General features: G+C 42.9%; 1 protein-coding gene across 2 annotated transcripts in view; it reads right to left on the reverse strand.

The window, feature by feature from the left end:
- DLC1 (DLC1 Rho GTPase activating protein) overlaps positions 1-22,361 on the reverse strand; it is a 163,927-nt gene that overhangs the window by 34,085 nt on the left and 107,481 nt on the right. The window contains exon 1 of one of the 2 annotated variants that reach the window (XM_066573377.1): positions 16,439-16,765. The exons of the other annotated variant lie outside the window; for it this stretch is intronic. Within the exon in view, the coding sequence (XP_066429474.1) occupies positions 16,439-16,475 (37 nt within the window). The 5' untranslated portion in view covers positions 16,476-16,765. Of the gene's footprint in view, positions 1-16,438; positions 16,766-22,361 lie in introns of those variants that run through there. 2 annotated transcript variants of the gene reach the window in all.

The raw sequence follows: 22,361 nt of genomic DNA on the forward strand, positions 1-22,361 counted from the left end.
CACACGATAACTACCGTGTTTCCCTGAAAATAAGACAGTGTCATATTAATTTTTGTTCACAAAGGTTTAACTTTTTTACATGTATAGCTGCCTGGACACTATTTAAATTGACTTTTTTAATTAACTGTTAGCAGGGCTTAAGTTTGGAGTAGGGCTTATATTTCAAGCATCCTCAAAAAGCCTGAAAAATCATTTTGCATCCTCAAAAATTCTGAAAAATCATGCTATGTCTTATTTTCAGGGTATGTCTTATTTTCAGGGAAACAGGGTATTAAGTTTCCCGATCTAATACTAAAATCTACAGTTACCAAAAAAATAATTTCAAACTTCTGAATCTTTGATAATTGTCACCATAATTAAGATTCAACAGACAACAAGCACCATAAACATTATCTCAATCTTTTTCATTGTAGCAGCACAAGAAAATTATACATTGTCAGCTGTACATCATTTTTTGAAAACTTTCGTTAACTTTTTTTAATTTAACAAGTCACCCATCAAAATAAATAAAAGGAGAAAAACAATAAAGTGGGGGCCATAAAGGAAATACATTTACTAGTACTCATCTTGCCATCCAACTATTTGTTGTGACACAAGCAAAGCCAAAGGCGAAATGTTATAGCACACAAAGTTGATAGAACTATGTCATTTTGGTGTTAGAAGCCTATGTGGTGATTCCCTGTTGGTAATAAGTAGGTGACACACAAAGCGGTGAAACCCAATGAACTGGAAATGACTCAACGTCAACAAATAAAGTTCAACCTGTGCTAGATGCTTTGCACAAAGAACACTTACTAGATCTACTTAAGATCAGTCTACATATTTGTTACCACCACCTGTTTAAATTGATGTTTAAGAGAGTTATTCATGTCAGCCACTACAAATTCAAAATGGCTGTGTGAGCGGTACACTTGGCTTTGACAGTCTACACTACAGTCTTTTCTCCATCTCTGATCCAATATAAAGTACAGTGACACAATTCCAATCTGCAGATCTGTGTTATGGCACGGATGGCCTGGGGCTAATGATTATGAACAGCATTGTGTCACCTCCTCAAAGTAACAAGGCGACATACATGCCAAGAAGAAAAGGCCAGGACCCCATAGAAAAGCGGATCCTTTAGTACTGTGTAAAACGCACTCCATTAAGTGAAATGAACACTGACTCTTTCACATTTTGCTTAATCAAGCAAACAGGTGGTGAGCAATCAAATTCTCCATGTTTATCCAGCCTTGACTACATTCAGCCTTCTTGATGTGCCAGAACAAAAAGACTTAATTAGACACAACTGACTAGACAATTTTACCACCTACTTGGTTAAGATACTATTGCTACTCAACATTAACTTGTGACACTTCATCTATTTCTACAAAATCACGTTGAGGTCACTAAAAAAAAAAACCTTTAACATTTGACCCCGTAATTTTAACACTTGGAAAATGTAATAATAGGCAGGTCAAGGCCAGTAAACTTATCTATAGACTCCTACAATAGGTCCAACCAGGAATGCTGTCACTCCTAACCCTCCAGCTCTAATTAGTGAAATGGATTTGGTGAGCGTAGAAAGTGTTGTAGAACAATTCTCATAATCCCAGTGTTGGGGTCTCAGCTCCATAGATGAAATGATTTACACAATGATCAAGTCATTAAAGGGGCAAGGGGTCTCACTGACATACGAGTATTTACAGAACTGGACTTTTGCTGTTTACTGCTGCCATTAGGTTAGAAAAACACATGGAAAGTGGCACGTAGGACTTCTACATGGATCCAGCGATTGACAACTGACCTACTCTAATAACTAATGCCTCTGAAAAGAGCACGCTCTGGAATTTAATTTAGACAATTTGCAGCAGAACATGAAAAGAGCCGTTGAAAAGGCAGGACAGAGGCAAGTACAGAAAAGATTTGGTGGATTCCAGCCAACATGTACAAGAGATGAGTTGATGCAAGAGAAAAGGCTCTTTGGTTACAACATCCTAACAAATAGGAAATGGCTCACACATTGTCAAGAGCTCATATCAGACAACTTAAGCGTGAACCCAGCATAAGATCTTACAATGAAAGAAGAAAACCGACTATAATTGTAATGTGCATTCGCATTATATGAATTTGTATTGGACACATGGTTGACAAGTTCATATTCAGTAGCGCGACGACACAAAATGGAAGAAATTCATGGTTTAATGCAAAACACATAATGCAATGAGTTAGCTGTGATTATACTCAGGAAAATGCTGTAGATGGTAAAAAAGAAGACCCTTGGAAATCTACTAATAGTTCTTTAATAGGCAGCTCAATGTCAAATGGTGGATATGAACAAAGCCCAATGGACCCATTTTAAAGGAGTTGTCTGGGACTTTTTTAATTTTTTTTTTATTGATGACCTGCCTTCAGGACAGATCATTACTTGGTGATCAGCAGAGATAGGCCTCTTAGATCCCCGCCGATCTGATGATGACTGGTGCTGCTGTCATTATGGAATGCTAATATATTAGGTGTGAAGCAGTCTGAGCATGCACAATGGACTGTACAAATGAAATAGTGAGTACACTGTTTTTAGCAAATGACTTTAGTTTATTGACCAGTAAATTTCGAGAAATTGTCCCAGATGTTTCATGATCCAACTAAGGAAATGCCCCAAATCAATTAAGGTGGTCATACACATTAGATAGAAGGTTGATGGTTGAACAACTATTAAAGAATTGTTCACCATACAATTGTTTGTTCAGCAAATGCAGCCATACATGTTTAATGACAAATGGCAAAGTAGGAAAGTTTTTTCTGAGAACAGTCAGTCATACAAAGATCATTCATGGTCGAAAGATATTTCATCAAACCATTGGTCTAAAATTTCAAACATGGCGGACTTCTTTACAGGCATGGGTGGTCCGGTATTGATTGGCTAAAATGCTTGGTGCAATTGTCCATTTTCTCTGAAAATGGTCTGCTACCCACTTGATCCGGGAAACTCCACAAAGTCATGCAAGGCATGAGGCTTAAACCTGCAAGTGCACTTTAAGAACACTCGTCAGACAGCTTAAGCAATCAATGGCATGCACATCCGCAAGGCTGCAAAATACTGAAAAGATGTCGCCCTGAAGGAGCAATGAATTCCCTTTCGTTGTTACAATGGAGGTTTTGGCTGTTGTGCTTAGGCCAAACAGTGGGACTGGACACAGGGACGGTGGCCCAAGAAAAGGAAGCAAGAATGTAGAGAGCAATACAGAACTTAAAGGGTTGGATGTTCATTCTCTACTCATCAAGCACAATCAGGTGAACAAGGCCACCAAGATGCGCAGGTGAACTAATTGTGCTTATAGTCGCATCAACCCAGGGGCATAGCTAAAGGGCTCATGGGCCTCAGTGAAAAAGTTAATCTTGGGGCCCCCCAACGTCTCTTAATCAACCCCTACATGAGCTCCCCCTACCACACTGAGATGACTGGATGAAAAGGAGCAGATTGTTCCCAAACCAGAGGAGGAAGTTGCTTAAAATAAAAGAAAAATTTCTCAAAAGAAGCTGAAGATGCAGAAGCTCATGGCTTGGGAGTAAGTGTGACTTGTACAGAAATAAATCAAATCCTTCTTAAAAAACATACTGCGTTGTATATGGTTTTACCTATGATGGCCCCCTCTATAGGAAAGCACAGTCCATTCCTTTTTATATATGTTACACCAGGGGGGTGGCCACGTGTGGATTAACGCCACTGAATGGGGATACTCCATGTGTGGATTGTCCTGAAATGTCAAAATGCAAATCAGCAAAAGAAATCCGATTTCTACTGCAGATTCCTAGTTTGCATGCTGCAGAATCTGCTGCACACAGATGAGTTCCAGTCAATGAATCTGCTGTGGATTACAATATAAAAAGCCACTACTTTTTATGGCAGACTGTGAATAAAAAGGTCTTCAACAGCATCAGTGTAAACTCTTTTCACACTGTAGCAATTAGTTGCTAATTACTATTCTAAAACTTACATTTGCACACTTGGCGTACACAAAATAATTGATATAGTTCCATGTTCTACATTTAGTTTGTATAAAGTCTATATACTCTGTTAAAACAGCATATATACAGACATAGACTGGCTCCTCATCACCAGATAGCGCCACTCGTTTAGTAGCCGAATTGGTCTTTTGATAATTTCAGAACACAGATAAGATCTTATTGTTTGCTAGGAACTCTGGAAGATGCAGCATATAACATGCACCAGGAAGTCTCTCCTGTACTGCTGTATTGTAATACGCATGCAACAGGCACAGGAGGGGGAAGGAAACAGGAAATTTTTATTGGAAGCAGCCTTATTTGTTAGATGGCTTCACAAAGCGAGGCTTGCGCGTCTAAATGAAGTTTTGCAGATCTCCTTTGTGTACAGAGCTGGGAACTATTAGGCTATATTAACACACTTCCTGGGACTTTAGGACAACATCCTTCAGCCTACGCATAAATGATAACACTTTCCAAGCCAAAGAACTTAAAACTCATCACTTGATCAAATAACGTTCCTGAGATTTTCTAATACAGTAACCATGCAAAGAATACAATGTTCCTCCTTCGCCCCTTCAAAAGATTGTGAAGTAGTGTGAAAAATATCCCCGTAGAGTAGGAGGCAAAATCTTATAGTTGGTTTGTAATAGACAATGTAGTACCATAGAAGAGTACTGACAACATGTTTCACATTCATATTTCATGTGGACATTAAAGACATTTTTGAATTGTAAACCATTGATGGGCTATCCTCAGGATAAGTCATTAATAGTAGATCTGCAGGGGTCCATCTCTTGGGATCCCAATCGATCAGCTGATACCACGTCTGGCCACTGCAGTGGAAATATGATTACAGTGTCCCAGTAAACAGCTAATCGGTGGGTGAGGTCCTTGGTGACAGATCACCACCATTCTACAGTTGATGACCAATCCTGAGATTAGGTCATCAAATGTTGTTAGCTCGCTGGCTTCTCATTCCGTGTAAACGCTCCCTGCTCAGTGCTTCACCTCCTAAGCAAAAAAGGACAAGAAGCCCGTGATCCAGTGGCAAGTCTTTCTGTGTAAATGCTCTGCACGAGCACTGACAACCTTAGCCCTGACGTCAGCACTCGTGAAGTCGTTTAGCCAACTGTCGTCCCATGTAAAAGGGCCATAAGAAATACTACAATTTGTATCTAATAAAAAAATCTGTTGATCAACTCAGGTTTAATAAGAGCAAGAGTCAAACAGATGGCCCTAGAACCTATAACTCAGATGTCCTCCTGGTCATCCTGGCTCCTTGGAACAGCAGGGGAAGATTTGCTTATCAGTGCTCCTGGGTCTTTTAGGGATGCATGCCCTGCCAGATGCGGTGACTATGTACAGATCCACTTCTGTTTACTGTCCCATCAATCTCTCCAGTGGATGTTACCATAGCCTTTTGCTACAACTGAGGTCTTCCGTCTACCAGCAGTTTCTCATTGGACTTTAGGAGATACAGAAGTGTTCACATATAAAGCTGAGGTTAGTGGGTTTAGGGTTGTGTAGCTGTACTACTTCCAAAGGTTGCAAACTAAAGTAGATTGTAAAGTAGTCACACAATAGTACCAGCATTGTGTTCTTGATGTCGAGGCGATGCCATAAGCGGATATAACCAAAGAGTCTATCATAAATGATTTAGTATAAATTGCACTATATAGGATTCTACACTGGTATTTGGTTGTCTACTCCTCATGACCATCCGAAAGCAACCCAGGCTGTAAATCTACAGTTCTTATAACGCAATCCTAGTATTGCTGATTATTTTATCCAACATGCTATAAAGGCCAATGTTTTCTCCTGCCATTTCCTCTCTGCTTCCTTCTGCTCCTTTGTACTTCTACATACTTATGATGAGATTAGAGAATTCAATAAAGGAGCTTTTGTAAGTCTTTGAGAGTCAGATGTACCGAGCTAGCTCCTAGAAGAAGAAGGTGCATTCTAATAACACGATCCCTAGAAGGAGATGGCATGCCAGCCCTTTCACAGAAACGTGATGACAGTTGAAGAATTACTTTATTTGCATCACTGACTGCAGCTTTGTACCCTGGGTTGACATTCTTAAAAGCTACAGAGGCATTTACAACTTCCCAGCAAGACTGTACGTGTACTGTTCAAAGTATACACAAAGTTGTATTACATACCAAAAAGTGTTAGGACGCTCACATCACATACCACTAATCAGACTTGGCTTCTCACCAATTACTTATTGTTCAGGACATTTCAGTCCAGCAAACAAATGTGTCCACTGAGAGTTTAATCGTCCTTCATTCAGTGTCATTGAACACGTATGACTAAAATGAATGACCATAACAGCCAATATTGACCAAAATGTGTATAGCTCTGTCAACATAAATGATTGTTACCCAAACGTTCATTCACCTTCTGGTCACCTTAAAGGGTGTGATGCCAAGATACACAACCCCTTTAAGAATTCAGGGGATTGGAGCGATCAGCTGATCACCTTAAATGCCACTCTCAGCAGCCCCGGCAAGCAGCTGATTTTGCCAGGGGAAGCTTCAGACAGACATTTCACTGCAGGGGAAATGTAGTATTGTAGGATGGTCATTGATATAAATGGCTGTCCTGTAATAACAGGAAGATCCACCAGGAAAGATGTCGCTGTTACCAAGTGGCTCTCCATTCTGGGACATTACGGGTGGTCCCAAGAGGGTGATCCTACTTTATGACATTCATATGGACTGTACAAACAGGATATGCCATCTTGGCCCAAGCCATTTAAGACTGGCAAAACATTTTTTATACGGCATCACAATATTCTGTAGTGATTTACAATTAAGGTGCATTTACACACAAAGATGATCGCTCAAAAGATGGCTTTTGACCGATCATTTTGCATAAACTGCTACTTGGTATTAATGTCTATTAGTACCAATTAGTGGTGTGTGAGCGGCCGAGAGCTGTATTCAGAGAACAGACCACCTGCTGTTCTCTGAATAAATTCTCTTTGTTCTGCCATGGGGCTGATAGCTAAGACAATGTAATCAGCGCTCCCCGGGCAGAACACAGCGTGTGGTCCGTCTTATTAGCTGTTCTGCCATGGACAGGGGGCCTTACTGTCCGCCCTAGAAGCCAGAACTCAGCATGTACATCGGGTTCATCTTTTCATTCAGTGCACACGCACACACACTGTTCTCTATGTGTGTGTGACACGCATCAAATTCAGAAATGACCCAAATGCATTGACATAGGAACAGCTTCCAGCTTTGTCCATGAGGAGACGAGAAGACAGGTGAGTAGAAAAAGTACACTCACCAACCTCAGTGCCCAGATGCTCATACGACTTGGCAAGTTTCCTTTAAAGTGGTAGACTCATTACAGTAGTCATGAAGTTACAGAAAACTGACCATTTCTACTGACCACTAGGGGTGACCAGAGATATTACATCTAAATTGGCCAAATCTACGAATTTCAGCAGGACCAACCAATCATCTAATGTGACAACTCACATCAGTGGAGATAAGCATCGATCGGGCAGTTGGATTTCAAATGCCCAATTCTTTTGTTCTTGGGAGATAAGTCACTGCCACGATGTACGACAGCGGTTTTCTGCCTACGTGCACAACATATGCATACTCTGCTAAGCCGAGAATGTCTTTATATAGGAGTGTCAGTCAAGATAGCCACCAGCTAAAAGAGCATTCAGCTGACCTATCTAAAAGGTATGGGCAGCGTAAGAATAACCTGGTTCCAAAATACCTCTCGAAAGTTCAATATTGGCCTCAACAAATTTGAGCTCATTTTTAAAACCAAAAATAAAAAAGCTCCATGTTTTATATGATCAATCTAACATTAAAAAATGTGCAACATTAAATAGGAGTTGATGCTATCAATGATGTCATTCATCAAAAAGTAATTTCTGCACCGTGGTGAAAGCAGGAAGCTATTCGTGGGCAACACAGATATCAGTGTTTTCAATAAGTGTCATAGAGGAAAAAGATAAATAAATAAACAGAGCCATTCATTCATTCCCTCACTCAGCCACATGGCCTAGCCCTACCATTCATTTTCTAAATGCCTTCCCCCCCAGTCACAGTGCCAGCCACCGCTGGAGGGGAGCGAATGCATAGACTGAGAGGAGCCAGGTGTTTGGGTATACGTGATTCCTGGTAGTTTGGTGTTCTACCTCCATGTAGGACTGTCATGATATGAAACAGTGCAGACTAAAGACTAATCTGAGCTGAGTGACATGATTACTGGTGCGTTCAGTGGAAGATTGTGAATATAGACAAAAATACAAGTTTATAATATATATCTCAGATCTCAACTTTTTGATCCCAAACTATCCTAAAGGGCTTTTTAGGATAGTATAAAAGTACATTAAGACAGTACTATAAAGTCAACAAGACCAGTAGAGCAGCCACTTTTTTATTAGTAGACAGATAATAAGACCTCATGTTGAAACTACCAACTCTCTCGGATTTACCGTTGACCCCAAGACATCCCTGTGACTGGAGTTTCTTTCCAAGCAGTGATCCTGGCCAGGGTAAGCACTACCAGTGCCAGTGCCCCCTCCCTCCATGCTGACCCATCCCAGAGCCTGAGCGTCACTCTACACCAGTTTTAATGAATATTCTGACCCCTGTGTAATTGTATAGGCATTATTACACACTACAGGCAACACATTGTGACTGCTTTAGAGAATTTTTGCTGTGGGTGGTTGCATAAGTCAGAAGTGTTTCTCTTGCCATGATCTGCTTACTCAAATAGTCCTGGGGAAATTTCACAGCCTTAAAATTCTTCCATATTCGTCAGCCTTGTGGTCAAACATAATAAGCAATAAGAAAGACAATCCTGACATCCTGTGCGCCACACACATGGTTATTTACACTACTCTCCGGCTCCCTGTCTGTCAATGTTTAAGAACAAGTAAGAACTATGTTAGGAATGGCTAAGACAAGATGGCAAAAATGTATATGAACTGCATCCAATAACGTGTCAGAAGATCTAACTACTTAAAATGTGATAGAGAGTAGAGAAAATCAGTACAGATGACCAAATTGGCAAAACTAGCCTAATCTTGTACGCTCCAAGTTATTTTATATCTTCTGAATTTCTTGTGTTTTTAATCTAAATCCCTGAATTTGCTTATGCAATTCCTGTCCAGCCCATAGAGAGGTACAATGTTATTTATCGCAGACTATTTCATGTCTATAAGGGTGGCCATACACTTTAGATATAGATTGACCAAACCCACCGATTTCAGTAGGGACAGCCAGTCATATAATGTATATCAGGGCTTCCCAACTCTTCCCAGCGGTCAGGAAAGATAAGCACAGAGCAGCTGCATTTCAACTGCCTGATTTTTTTCTTCTTGGGAGGTAAGTCATTGTCAGATGTTTGGCATTGGGTATCTCCCCTTACAACACTCAGAACCATGCTCAGCGTACATGTGTTTGGGGGTGTCAAATAAGATAGCTATTGGCCAACAGTTATCTAAAATGTATAGGCAGCCAAAGGTGACTGACAGATCATCCAAGAATGAAATCCATGGGAGAATCAGATTTTGACCTAGTCAATCCTTTTGGTTTCCTGCCTTCACCACAGAAATAACATTCCCCTTTGGCCAACCTGGTGCCTTTAGGAGATATATGGTCAGCTTTAAAGACGTTTTCCAGATCTTAAAAACTATTGACCTATCCATAGGATAGGTCATCAACAGTTGATCAGCAGAGGCCCACTTCCTGGCGAATATCGGATTGGCTGTGTTCCTAGGTGTGGACCTCCACTGCTCAACTATGTTCACCGGGCCACTGTCACTATGTGGGGAGCAGATGGCTCCATCCATTGTACAGCGGTCCAACGTCCTATTACAAGCACAGCTCCCATTCCCGTTGACGCAATGTGCCGTGTCCGTGACTATCCGACAACACATGGACAGGCGTCTGTGTGCTATCCGATGTGAATTGTGCTCCAGTATCTCAGGTGCAACTTGCATACAGATGTTTCACTACGACCTTAGTTCTTCAGCTCCTTGACAGTGTCACCTATTATAGTGATTGGTAAGATGGAGACATTGGTCTATTCGTTGTGCACACAAATGCTTTCATGGTATCTTGGTGACACAATACATAGGTACAGTTTATATTAAATACATAACTTCGATACTGGAAGGTTTTTTTTCACTTACAACATATCTAATATACAATACTGCGCCTTCCTAATGTGTCTTTCATACAAGCAAAGGAAGAGGAAACATCTGAAGGTACTATTATGTTTAGAGTGCTTTTTGTCATATACATTGCACGTCAGGGTGGGTCTGGCATTGTCTGGAGCCTCTAGGAGTCCAAAGGCATTGCCTCATTTCCTTCTTCCTGTCACTAGGGAGGACAGAAGTACAAGACCCCTTGTTTACCACTGCTGTTCATCCTGTTCAAAGCAGCATCCTAGTTTCCAAGCCAAGATAGACACCACCCAGAAACGGCATGCCACTAGTCACAATAGTAGATGGACATTTAATATCAGCAATTTGCTTAAAATAATGGCATTTGAGACAGAAGAGCACTTTGAGTTCAGACATTTCACAGTGATATAACTAAGGCCCCCCGCACACAGGCGCTTTTTACTGCAATTAGTGCGGCAATTTCAGCACCACGCTAATCGCAGTACAACGCTCCTATTATTTTAAATGGGACCGCTCACACAGGCGCTCAATCGTGGCACTTATCAGCACCGCAATTTTCGAGCGGTGCATGTTCTATTTTTGGCTGTTTCAGCGATTTTAAACGCTGCGCGTTGCCCATTGTGATGAATGGGCAGAGTTTTCAGCACTGCCGAAAATGCGGCACAACTTGGTGTCATGTTTTTGACAGCGCTAAACGCCCTAGCTACACTACCTGCAAAAAAGCAATACTCAGGCACTGCCCATTTCCCTCCCGCTGGTCTCCGGCGCTCTGGCAGGCTTCCGTGCAGTTGTCAGCACCGACAGCTCATCTTGTGCTGGTAACGAAGATTGAAAACCCATTTAACGAATGGCTGTGATTGGTGCATCGAGCGCTGCTTCGCGAGAGCTGGCTCAGCCAATCAGAGCAATCTCTTGCTGGAGGCGGGGTTTTAAATCCTGGTTACCAGCAAGAGATGCTCTGTCGGGGCTGAGGACTGCAGGGAAGCCTGCCAGAGTACCGGAGAGCAGCAGGAGGGACCTGGACAGCGCCCACTTGGTGAGTATTGTTTTTTTTTTTCGGCTTCTTTGGCTGCGTTTTCAGCTGTGCAAAACACTGGCAAAATGCATGTCAACACTGCTGAAACTGCAGTAAAAACAGCATTTTTGCAAACACCTGTGTAAGGGAGGCCTTAGAGGTATAACAAATCCATTGGCAAAAAATTGTGGCATGTTCGAGAGTATTACACATTATGCAAGTGTCTTAGGGAAACACCATATAGTGGCAAAGAATACCTGTCCATAGGATAAGTCACATAAGTCTGATTGTCACATAAGTCTCACCACTGAGGCTCCAGCTGAGCCAAAAAATTCAGATCCCAAATCCCCTACTGCTCCTCACTGTATAATCACTGCACACCCCACAGTAAGTTGGAGATTGAATGGAGCAGTGCTTGCGCATGCGCACTTGTACTCGGCCGTTTCCATCAGCGCCACTGAAATGAATGGAGCAGGGCCATGTATGCACGACCACCACTGTATTCAATCTTGATGTCACTGGGCAGTGACAAGAGCAAGGGGGACACGGGTCACCCGCTCTCAGGACTGGTGGGGATTTCAGCAGTGGGACCCCACCAATCAGGCTTTGATAACCTATGCTATGGATAGGTAATAAAAGTCAACAATGGTACAACCCCTTTAAGTATGAATGAAACACAGACCATATAAAGGTAACAATACACATTAGAGGAGAGTCTGCCAAAGCTGCTGATTTCAGCTGTAATGGCCGACTATCTTGTGTAAGGGGGTGCCCTGCCTCCCAAACAGCTAATTTGGAGGGGCGAAAAATCCGCTGCTATAAATGTAGTTGTGGTTTACGCCCTTCTCCCTACTGAAAACACATGCACACTCCACCGAGCATGCACGTTTATGGGAGAGTCGAGAACAATAACTGTCAGCCGGACAAGCTGTTCAGCCTACAGCTATTAAAAGGTATACGAGCACCTAATAAAAGCTGAAAAAACTGCATATTAGAACAAATTTACACATGTTTCTTATTAAGAATGAACTCAATTTGTAAAGCAGGTAAAACCACACATGATGCAGTTGCCTTATGAATTCTCATTTGTTACAACCAAAGTGCCTACAAATGATTTGACTGCATCCAAAAACACTGGAAATCGGTTAATTCTCACTTATTCATAGTAATTAAAAAAAAACTTTTAGATATTCTGTATTCTTTCACAGTCATTTAAATAGAAATCTGAATATCCTATTGCAATGGCGCCTCTAGTGGCCAAATTGTACCAATGACAATGAGCACATAAACCAGTGAATAGCTGATGGAATATTCAGCATATTGTCCTGAAAGATATTTTGGCAGAAATATACCAGAATACAAATACCAAGTGCCATTTGTTTAAACAAGTGTCAAATATCCAAATAAAGGACCGTTACTGTGATGCGAACGCATCTGATAAACCTTTTCCACACATTCTTTTCATGCTAGATCTGTCAGGGAAATCTATGCAGAAGATGGTCAGGTAATATGTACGGGACTGCCACCATCTGCTATGATGGGAATGACAGCATTGCAGAACGAACTTTTTAGGTTAAAGCCATCACCTAACACCAATTAGCCACGCTGTAGACTAGCAATAGCTTGTGGGCCAGATGGATGCTGAATTATATCACCCTTCCCGGGCTGCTGACAGATTTATACTCTGAGGTTGTTCTACAATCTGTTACGGTATTATTTTTCAGATGAAGCACACAGAAATTATCTGGCATGCTGCACTTCACCCAGCGAATAAGAGGCTTAGCAAATAAAGTGACCACAAGAAATGCGCAAAAACCACCCCAAAGGGGATCAAACTGTGTACAGATTAGCAAATTAGCTACCACCCTTTTAAAAACAATTTCAGTTTGTTTTCAGAGTAAATAACTATTCCCAGAAATAAATGAACCAAGAACTTGGTATGCGGTCTCCTACATCCAAGACCAAAAGCAATTTAGCCAGACAAAGAGTCCTAAGCAGCCTCAAAAAGTTTACAATCCCAAAGCCAGTTGGTTGACCAAAACAGAACATGACCTTCAGGCCAAAGTTACACAATTAGACTAATGAATTGGCCAGTGATCATACAGCTTTCCTAGAACTTCACTGTAGGAAACAATGATGGTTTTTATGATAGGTCCACCAAAAAGTATCACTAGAAAGCCCAATGAAGTTATTAACTGGGTAGATTAGGTTTATGGGAACTTTGTCATGCTTTAAAGTTCAAGTTGTATTGAAAATAGTGGTGAGAGGTCACTCATTGGTCTAATTGTGGTAGTAATTAAATCGAAGAGTATGCTTGTAAAAATATTTGGGTGGTTTCATCTTTATGAATGTGTATAAACATTTGATCCATTAAGAGAGCATGTAAGGCTGAAAAATAACACATGTCGATTCTGTTCAGCCTATGATCCCGCAATGGTGATCCAAAGGAAGGCAAAAAAACCTCATCATTTAAAAGACGATTTTTCTCATTTTAAGTGAATAATCCTTGGATCAGCAACCCTTCTAAAATAATTAGTGACTAGCACATATAATTCTGTTGCACTCAAAAAACACGTCCAGGCCCCTATTGAAATTTTATGAGTTTAGCATCACCATGTCATCAGGCAGATAGTTCAATAGTCTGACTGCTCTTACTGTAAAGAACCCCCTTCTATGTTGGTGTAGAAGCCTTCTTTCATCTAGATGTAGAGGGCGCCCCCTTGTTACAGTCACAGTCCTGGGTATAAGTAGATCCTTGTATTGTCCCCTGATATATTCATACATAGTTATTAGGTTGCCCCTCAGCTGTCTTTTTTTCTACACTAAATAACCCCAATTTGTATAACCTCTCTGGGTATTGCAGTCCGCCCATTCCATTTATTGCTTTAGTTGCCGGCCTTTGTACCCACTCAAGCTCTGATATGTCCTTCTTGAGTACCGGTGCCCAAAACTGTCCACAATATTCCATGTGTGGTCTGACCAATGATTTGTAAAGAGGAAGGACAGTGTTCTCATCATGTCCACCTAGACCTCTTTTGATGCACCCCATGATCCTATTTGCCTTGGCAGCAGCTGCCTGACATTGGTTGCTCCAGTTCAGCTTACAGTTAACTAAAATCCCCAAGTCCTTTTCCATGTCAGCTTTGCCCAGTGTTTTTCCATTCATTTACAGTTCCATAGACTTTTCCGATTAAACACATTTTGGCAATTCAATCCGTTTGGAAGTAGTCTAACATCTGAGACCAGTACAGAATGAGGGATCCCAATGAGCGGTCACCACCCATCTCCTTACTATCCACCCAAATACTTGAGATTTAAAGAAACCAAGTGCTCTCCTCTCCAGTGAATACCTCACATTGGACCTCTTGATAAATGGGCTTGCCTGTTTAAAACCCTTTAAATGGAAGCAAATATTTTACAGCTTTACTAATAATATAACACATCTGTTTTATGGTCCTTATGCACTGCTTCTGTAAAGTATAGAAGAATTATCTTAGTCGATCATCAGATTGTACCCCTTGCATCTCATAAAGTATGCTAATCCTTATAGTATACAGAGAGAACCCTGTACGAGTACTACATTTTAGCATCAGCAGACCCTATGTTTTACTTGGAGGTAGACAAACAAGCATGGCAGCTTAAGGACACAAGGAAAATTTGTTTTCTATTTGCCCAAGATATATATGGCTTTTACTACCAGCAGGAGGTGTTGCTTTTAGGGAGGGATCAAAAGGCAAACTTATGACATCATAGGCACCACAAACAGGAGGGGGTCATTTGCTTTCTAAAAGGCAGCAGACTAATTAGTGAGCACTTCAAAGAAATGATTTCTTAGGTCTTTGACTTTTAATAATACCCACATAAACGTGTAAGAGTCTACACAACCCTTAAATTATGCAATGCCTATAAGTGTACACACATTATGTACATGCCAAGCTGAAAGGGCATTCCTGACTGGCACTCTCCTTAAGGAGAAACTTTATCTTCCCAGACTGGAGCAACCGTGTTGAGCAAACCGAACCAGTAGACTCTTGTTTTGGGCTGAACTTTGCTAAAAGTTCTGTTTCCTATACACCTGACCGGTTTGGGTCGCTCAAAACTCATCCTGAACACTGGTGTACAACACTGTCTTAAGAGCCATAAAAGCCATGTATAATACTCTAATAGTGTTATACAGGGCTTTTATAGCTCTTAGACAGCATTATACACCAATTTTAGGGTTTTTGGTGAACTTTCACTTTAGTTAAAACTAATTCGGACCGAACTGAACTTCTGCAAAAGTTCAGCAAACTGTCTGGATCCAACTTTTCAAAAGTTTGCTCATCACTACTAGGCAACTTAGGAATAGGTGGCACTGTGGAGGTTTTATTTCATCTTCCTTATTAGGAAAATTTTCATACATTATAACCAAAAATGACCAATTCTAGATTTGTGTGATCTCACATCACAATGAAAAGTACCATTTAATCAAATCATTAAGATACTTAACTGAAAATTATTGGATACGTTTTGCAATAAGTACTGATTTGTGATCATAACTGTAGTTGTGACATAAATTTGGGAATCTAATGAGTTCTGAATGAGAGATCTCTGAGGTGCCTTGAACATACTATACTGGTCATACATTCCATTGATATGCTCCTTGTCACATATTCATCCTTCTTGCATTTTATTTAACGTGCGAGAATAAATCCGGATGCAACATGTGCGCTTAAAAAAAAAGTATATTACACAGCACTTTATAGAACGTGGTATTGGGATCTCTTCCCATTGGGGATCACAGCCTATATTCATCTATCTGTATGTTTTCAGACTATGGGAGGAAAAAAATGCAGTAACAATGCTGCAAAGGTCACAAACCAAAATTGCATACGTCCGTGTGAATGAGCCCTCAAAGAAACTCAAGCCGGAGGGATTAGTAGTAATATTTTATTAACCTCCAAGGGCTGGGGCTTGTACATGTAGTACGTGCAGCATCCAGGGCTCCGACTAGTGCCGCACAATCCCCTCACCCCCCCAGCAAGTTGCCCATCACTTAGATCACAGAAAAATAATTAAAAAGCGACGGAAGGTCCCCGACCCCCTGTATAGTATAGTGTATAGTCTATATACCTGCAGCTCAAGCTTCCAGCAGCTTTCTTAATGAAGTGCTGCCCCTCCAGCCTCAGGCAGATCCCTACACATAGGCATTCCCACGCCTGGGAAGTAGAAGTGTGCAACTGGATACAAAGTCATAACAATATATCACAATATTAGAATAAAATGTATCTTACGTGTGAGGATCATTATGTCCAGCTTCTCTTTACACATAAGTGGATCCAGTGCTGGCACCTACAAAGCTCCTGTACAGACCTCCCTGGCTGAGGATGTCACAGTCATTGCAGATCAACAGAAACAGGGAATCATTTGCTCCATTGAGTTAAAGTATCCAAAGTTTTGGAAGAAGGCAAAAGTTACAGGTGGGCTGTAATCCAGAGGGTATCCCCCACACACAGAGAAGCCATGATGAAGGGTCTTCCTCAATGGGTGTATAGGGGTAGATAGCAGCCTGGAGGTTCCTAGTCCATCACCCACAGAGCTGCTCACATACTGCAGCTGGAAGCACATCTAGGCTCTCACAGCAGCTCTATAGGCGGGTCACCCCATCCCTCCCCTACTAGGAGAATCAATGACGCCTACTATGTGTTGCTATACAATGAGCGCCACCTACAGGGCACATTACTAGCATGCTCCACAAAATGCTCCATTCATACTCAGAAGAAAGCCACAGGTTGTCTTCCTCTCCTGAGCTGAGAGAGACGTGGCTCAATTTTACAGATTTCCATAGTTGGAGCTGTTTTCGATTTGGTTACTGAATCCTGAATATATCTACTTAGAGGTTGCATGTCTGACTTTGTCATTTATTCTTTGTGGCCGCAGTGTGACAACTGTTCCACTTAAAGGAGATGTCCCGCGCCGAAACGGGTTTTTTTTTTTTTAAACCCCCCCCCCCCCGTTCGGCGCGAGACAACCCCGATGCAGGGGTTAAAAAAACCACCCGCACAGCGCTTACCTGAATCCCGGCGGTCCGGCGTCTTCATACTCACCTGCTGAAGATGGCCGCCGGGATCCTCTGTCTTCATGGACCGCAGGGCTTCTGTGCGGTCCATTGCCGATTCCAGCCTCCTGATTGGCTGGAATCGGCACGTGACGGGGCGGAGCTACACCGAGCTACACGGAGCCCCATAGAGAAGAGGAGAAGACCCGGACTGCGCAAGCGCGGCTAATTTGGCCATCGGAGGGCGAAAATTAGTCGGCACCATGGAGACGAGGACGCCAGCAACGGAGCAGGTAAGTAAAAAACTTTTTATAACTTCTGTATGGCTCATAATTAATGCACAATGTATATTACAAAGTGCATTATTATGGCCATACAGAAGTGTATAGACCCACTTGCTGCCTCGGGACAACCCCTTTAATTATAATGCAGTACTTGGAACTGCAGTGTCATTAAAAAACAGAGCTGAAGGCCCTTTTACACGATATGATTATTGTTCAAAAATCACTTAAAAGACCGAAAGTCAACAAAAATCGTACAGTGTAAACGCAGCCAAGGATCAAACGATAAATCGCACAATGTTCATTCAGTGTTCATTGTATGCAGCATTAAATTAATCATTGGTTCATTCACTAATCTTTCAGTTTAAATACCGATCGTTCAGTCGTTCTCATTCCCTTATACAGCGATGATGTATCTGCCTGCATAAACAGCGGATTCTGACTTTGTTCGCTCATTCAAACAATTAATCGTTTGGTGTAAACGGACCTTAAAGGGGTTGTCTCGCGAAACAAAGTGGGGTTATACACTTCCGTATGGCCATATTAATGCACTTTGTAATATACATCGTGCATTAAATATGAGCCATACAGAAGTTATTCCACTTACCTGCTCCGTTGCTAGCGTCCTCGTCTCCATGGTTCCGTCTAAATTCGCCGGCAGCTTGCTTTTTTAGACGCGCTTGCGCAGTCCGGTCTTCTCCATTCAGCACGAGCCGCTTCAGTGTGCTCCCCGCTACAGCTCTTCTGCGCATGCGCAGACGAGCTGTCACTGCTCGGGAGCGCGCTGGAGCGGCCATTCTGTACCTTCCTCTGTTAGAGGAAGGTGCAGAGCTGCCGAGCTGTCCGGAGAAGCCGCCCAGCTGTCCTGGTAAGTGATGGGCCGGGGGGGGGGGGCTGTCCTGGTAAGTGATGGGCCGGGGGGGGGGGCTGCCGCTGCGATGGGGGGGGCTGTCGCTGGGCCGGGGGGGGCTGTCGCTGGGCCGGGGGGGCTGCCGCTGTGATGGGGGAACTAGCGCTGGGCCGGGGGGGGGGGAGGGCTGTCGCTAGGCCGGGGGGCTGCCGCTGTGATGGGGGAACTAGCGCTGGGCTGGGGGGGGGGGCTGTCGCTAGGCCGGGGGGGCTGCCGCTGTGATGGGGGGGGCTGTCGCTGCGCCGGGGGAACTAGCGCTGGGCCGGGGGGGGCTGTCGCTGGGCCGGGGGGGCTGCCGCTGTGATGGGGTGGGGGGGGGCTGCGCCGGTTACCTTCTGCCTGGCGGTGGGTGACAGGTCGGCCGTGTTCACTCCAGGGGTCCGGTCGGCGGCTGCGGGGCGCCTGGTTGCCATGGAGACACATCTGGTAGCGTCTCGGGAGCGCGCACGTCGGGCTACAGCAAGCGATGCGAAAAGAGCTGGCGGCCATCTTGGGAAAAAGTTTTATAAGTTGCTGAAACGCTGGAACGGTAAGTAGAAACCAGCTAGGAAAGTAATTTACAGGGGTAATTAGTAATGTATGTTTAATTAGGGGGACTGGGCAAAAAAAAAAATTCACTGCTTCCTCCAGACATCTCCTTTAAGGGCTCCTTCAGACGGGCATATGTGTTTTTGCACATATTTGCACTATGTACCAGACTGTTTTGCATGCATATTGACGCATTTTACTGCACTTTTTGCACATCAGGGCATGTTCATTTGCATGCAGCAGATGAACACGCCCCGATTTAAATGGCCATTTAGTCTAATGAGTTCCAGATATGTTCTTCTTTTCACTGAATCGCGCAGCATGTTGTGCATATTGCACGTCTCACATATACTTCTATGGGGACCTTGGGTGCGCACAAAAATACAGCAGGTCCTATTTTTTTGCACACATGCGCGCTTAAAAAATGGAAATGTGAATGAACCCATTGACATCAATGGGTTGTATTTTCTGCCTATTGCGCATGTTAATTAAGGTTCAAGTCTATAAACATATTAGAGCTGTGTACACCCTCCAAATCAGAGACTTCTGTGGGGTTCCACTGTACCTCTGTTTTTACAGGCTTAGTTTTGCACACTTCCTTGGGCATCATATAATTACGGAATAGCAATCATCGCCAGCCTTAGCTATGTGTGACCTGTGCCATTGCACCGGGTGCGAATGATCAGATTGTGGAGGGGGGGGGGGGGGGGCATCAGGAAGATGTATGCTGTGGCTCATTGCCCCCTTAGGTCCACCTGGTCAGATGATCTTGCTCCATACAGAAGCATCTTGTGGAGTTATACGAATCATTCTTCTTCTTTCTGATGTTTTTAGGTGTCACTGTCAGCCCATCCCTTAGTCACTTTGTCCACTCTCACACATGCACTTTTTACCGCGTCATTTTGAACACCGCGGTAATCGCGGTATAACGCTCTCATTGATTTCAATGGGACCTTGCAGACATGTGCTCGATCGCGGTATTAGAAAATGCAGCGATTTTTGAGCGCTGGCTGCTCTATTTTACGTTTAACGCACTTCATCACCCATCACAATTATGGGATGCGCTAAAATTGACTCTCTGAGGTAGAGCCTGCATCCGAAAAAGAAAGTAAAAGTGTGAAAAACGCCATGATCAAAATGTATGAGAGTGGCTAAGTTCTGCTTCTGTATTGATGTTATGAGCTTGGTTCTGGTATTGTAATTATGCACTAAGCTTAGTTTGTGCTGAATCTAAGTTATAAGCTTGTTGTAGAGCTGCATTTATGTTATGAGCTTAGTTCTAGAACAGTTTGTATTCTCTGAGGTGTTTTGTATTGCCTAGATAATAGTTCCATAATACAATGTTATTACCTTAAGGCCTCATGTCCACGGGGACAGAACTGCAGCGGGTCACCCGCAGCGTGATCCGCTCCCCTTTGGGATGCATTGGACACCCGCAGGTAATTAAATACCTGCGGATGTCATTTTCCCTTGAGGCGCGGATTGTGTGTGCAGGAAAACACCCGCAGCTGAATTTCTGCTCTCTGGCGCGGGAGCGCAGGAGATAAAAAAAAAAAGGAGTGCACGGCGCATGTGCGCGGCATGCTGCCGGCGTGCCGAGCACATCCGCCGGGCCGAACAAAGAAGATCTGGCTGTGATGGAGGGCAAATCCGCAGCGTCCGGACAGGTAAGTAATGCTTACTTTTTTGCCTCATGTCCGCGGGGCAGGAGGGACCCACTACGGATTCTACATGAGGAATCCGTGGCGGGCCTGATTTTCCCCGTGGACATGAGGCCTTAGACACACCATCAGTTAGCCATGGAGTGTACAGTGAATACCTGCAATGCTGCTGGGAGAGTTCAAAATCTTAGGGCCTGTTCACCTCACGTTTGGCTATCCTGCTGTAATGATCGTTAGATTTATGTGAATATTAATAAATCGATAGGTTTTCAAAAGGACTTCTGTCATGTTTGAAAGTGTCTGAATGTCTCTTTAGATTGCCATAAAAAAAGTCGTCAGTCTTCTAAGAGACCTCCAAGATTTGCTCTGAGGCTAATAATTAAAGGGACCGTCCCGTTAGAAATGCAGTCTTTAAATTTACAGCCAAATCACTTAAAGCAATAAAACAAACGTGTTCTTCTCTGCGATCCAGCTCTGCAGCCTGCAATTCTCCCACAGACCTCTATGGAGCTCTTTGGTGCACAACCACGCCCAAGATGGACCAGGTCCTATTTTCTTGCACCCCGGCGCAAGAAAAAGAGTGAGAATAAACCCATTAAAATCAATGTGTTCTATTCTCACGCACGCATTTTCCGCAGCATATCACGCTCTTCTCTTTAAGCCCTTAGGCTGTATTCACACAAGTGATTTTCCTGTATGAATTCTGTCTGATTCCAAGATGGACAGAACTCAGATGGGGAAAAAAATGCATGAAAATCGCTCAGAAAACTGTCAGTTTTGACTGACCAAAATCACACTCACCCAAGTGAATACAGCCTCAAGGACAGAGTTTTCTTTTGTAACAAAATACTAAGAAACAAGCGATAGATCAGAACTCTTCCCTGTAGAACTATATTTTATGTTCCTTTAGGGATCACTTATGACCTTTAAGTGAACAAATAGAACAATTATGTAACATGCTGATCATTTCAATGCCATTCTACACTGCCGATATGGCTGGTATGATAAGTCTGTGAATGCATGTCTCCAACAGAGAAGTAACAGAAGCCACAACTCTAGTTACAGTGCCCCCAACTCAAAGTGCCCCTAACATAAGGCAGTAAGCCCCAGTGCTCCCAGTGACAGCCACCGTGTGCCCAAGTAACCTTCAGCGCTGTCTGACAACCACCATGGCAGTGTGATTTGAAATGTGAAAACATCCAACATCCTCTCAGTCCATACATAAAGCCTTAGTAACAACCCATTATATATACGGCACGTAAAAACGTTGCTCCGTAAAAAATGGAACATATGTGACTAAAATACGCGCCGGAATATACAGCGGGTAAAAAGTTGGTTCTGGTTCCATCTTTTGACTGATATATGGCGGCGGCTCCCACAGACTCCTGTGGGAACTAGAAAAAAAGACATTTTAGCAGCACCCAACACAGGGAAGAGCTTACAGGTGCCTCTATGTAGGCATTGGAAGGCATTCCGAGGATTTATGCCGAGCGAGAGTTTTCCGGGGTGCAACATATTTTTTTGCTAAAAATGTCGCACCCAGTCATGTGAATGGACGAGAAAACACTAATTAAGCATGGGACTTGATTGTGGAAAATCTTCCATTCATGCGAATTTACGATGTGGACAAGAGAACATAAAGAATTCAAAAATATTCAGAGACGCTGTATACTTACATTTCATTCCTGCAAATGGCAAAACGGAACAATGGCATTATAGTGCCACCTATTGGAAGGCAGCTGTGGCACTGTAGAAGCATTGTTCCATCTTTCCGTTTGC

The sequence above is a fragment of the Eleutherodactylus coqui genome, chromosome 7, assembly GCF_035609145.1.
Source record: "Eleutherodactylus coqui strain aEleCoq1 chromosome 7, aEleCoq1.hap1, whole genome shotgun sequence".
NCBI lineage: Eukaryota > Metazoa > Chordata > Amphibia > Anura > Eleutherodactylidae > Eleutherodactylus > Eleutherodactylus coqui.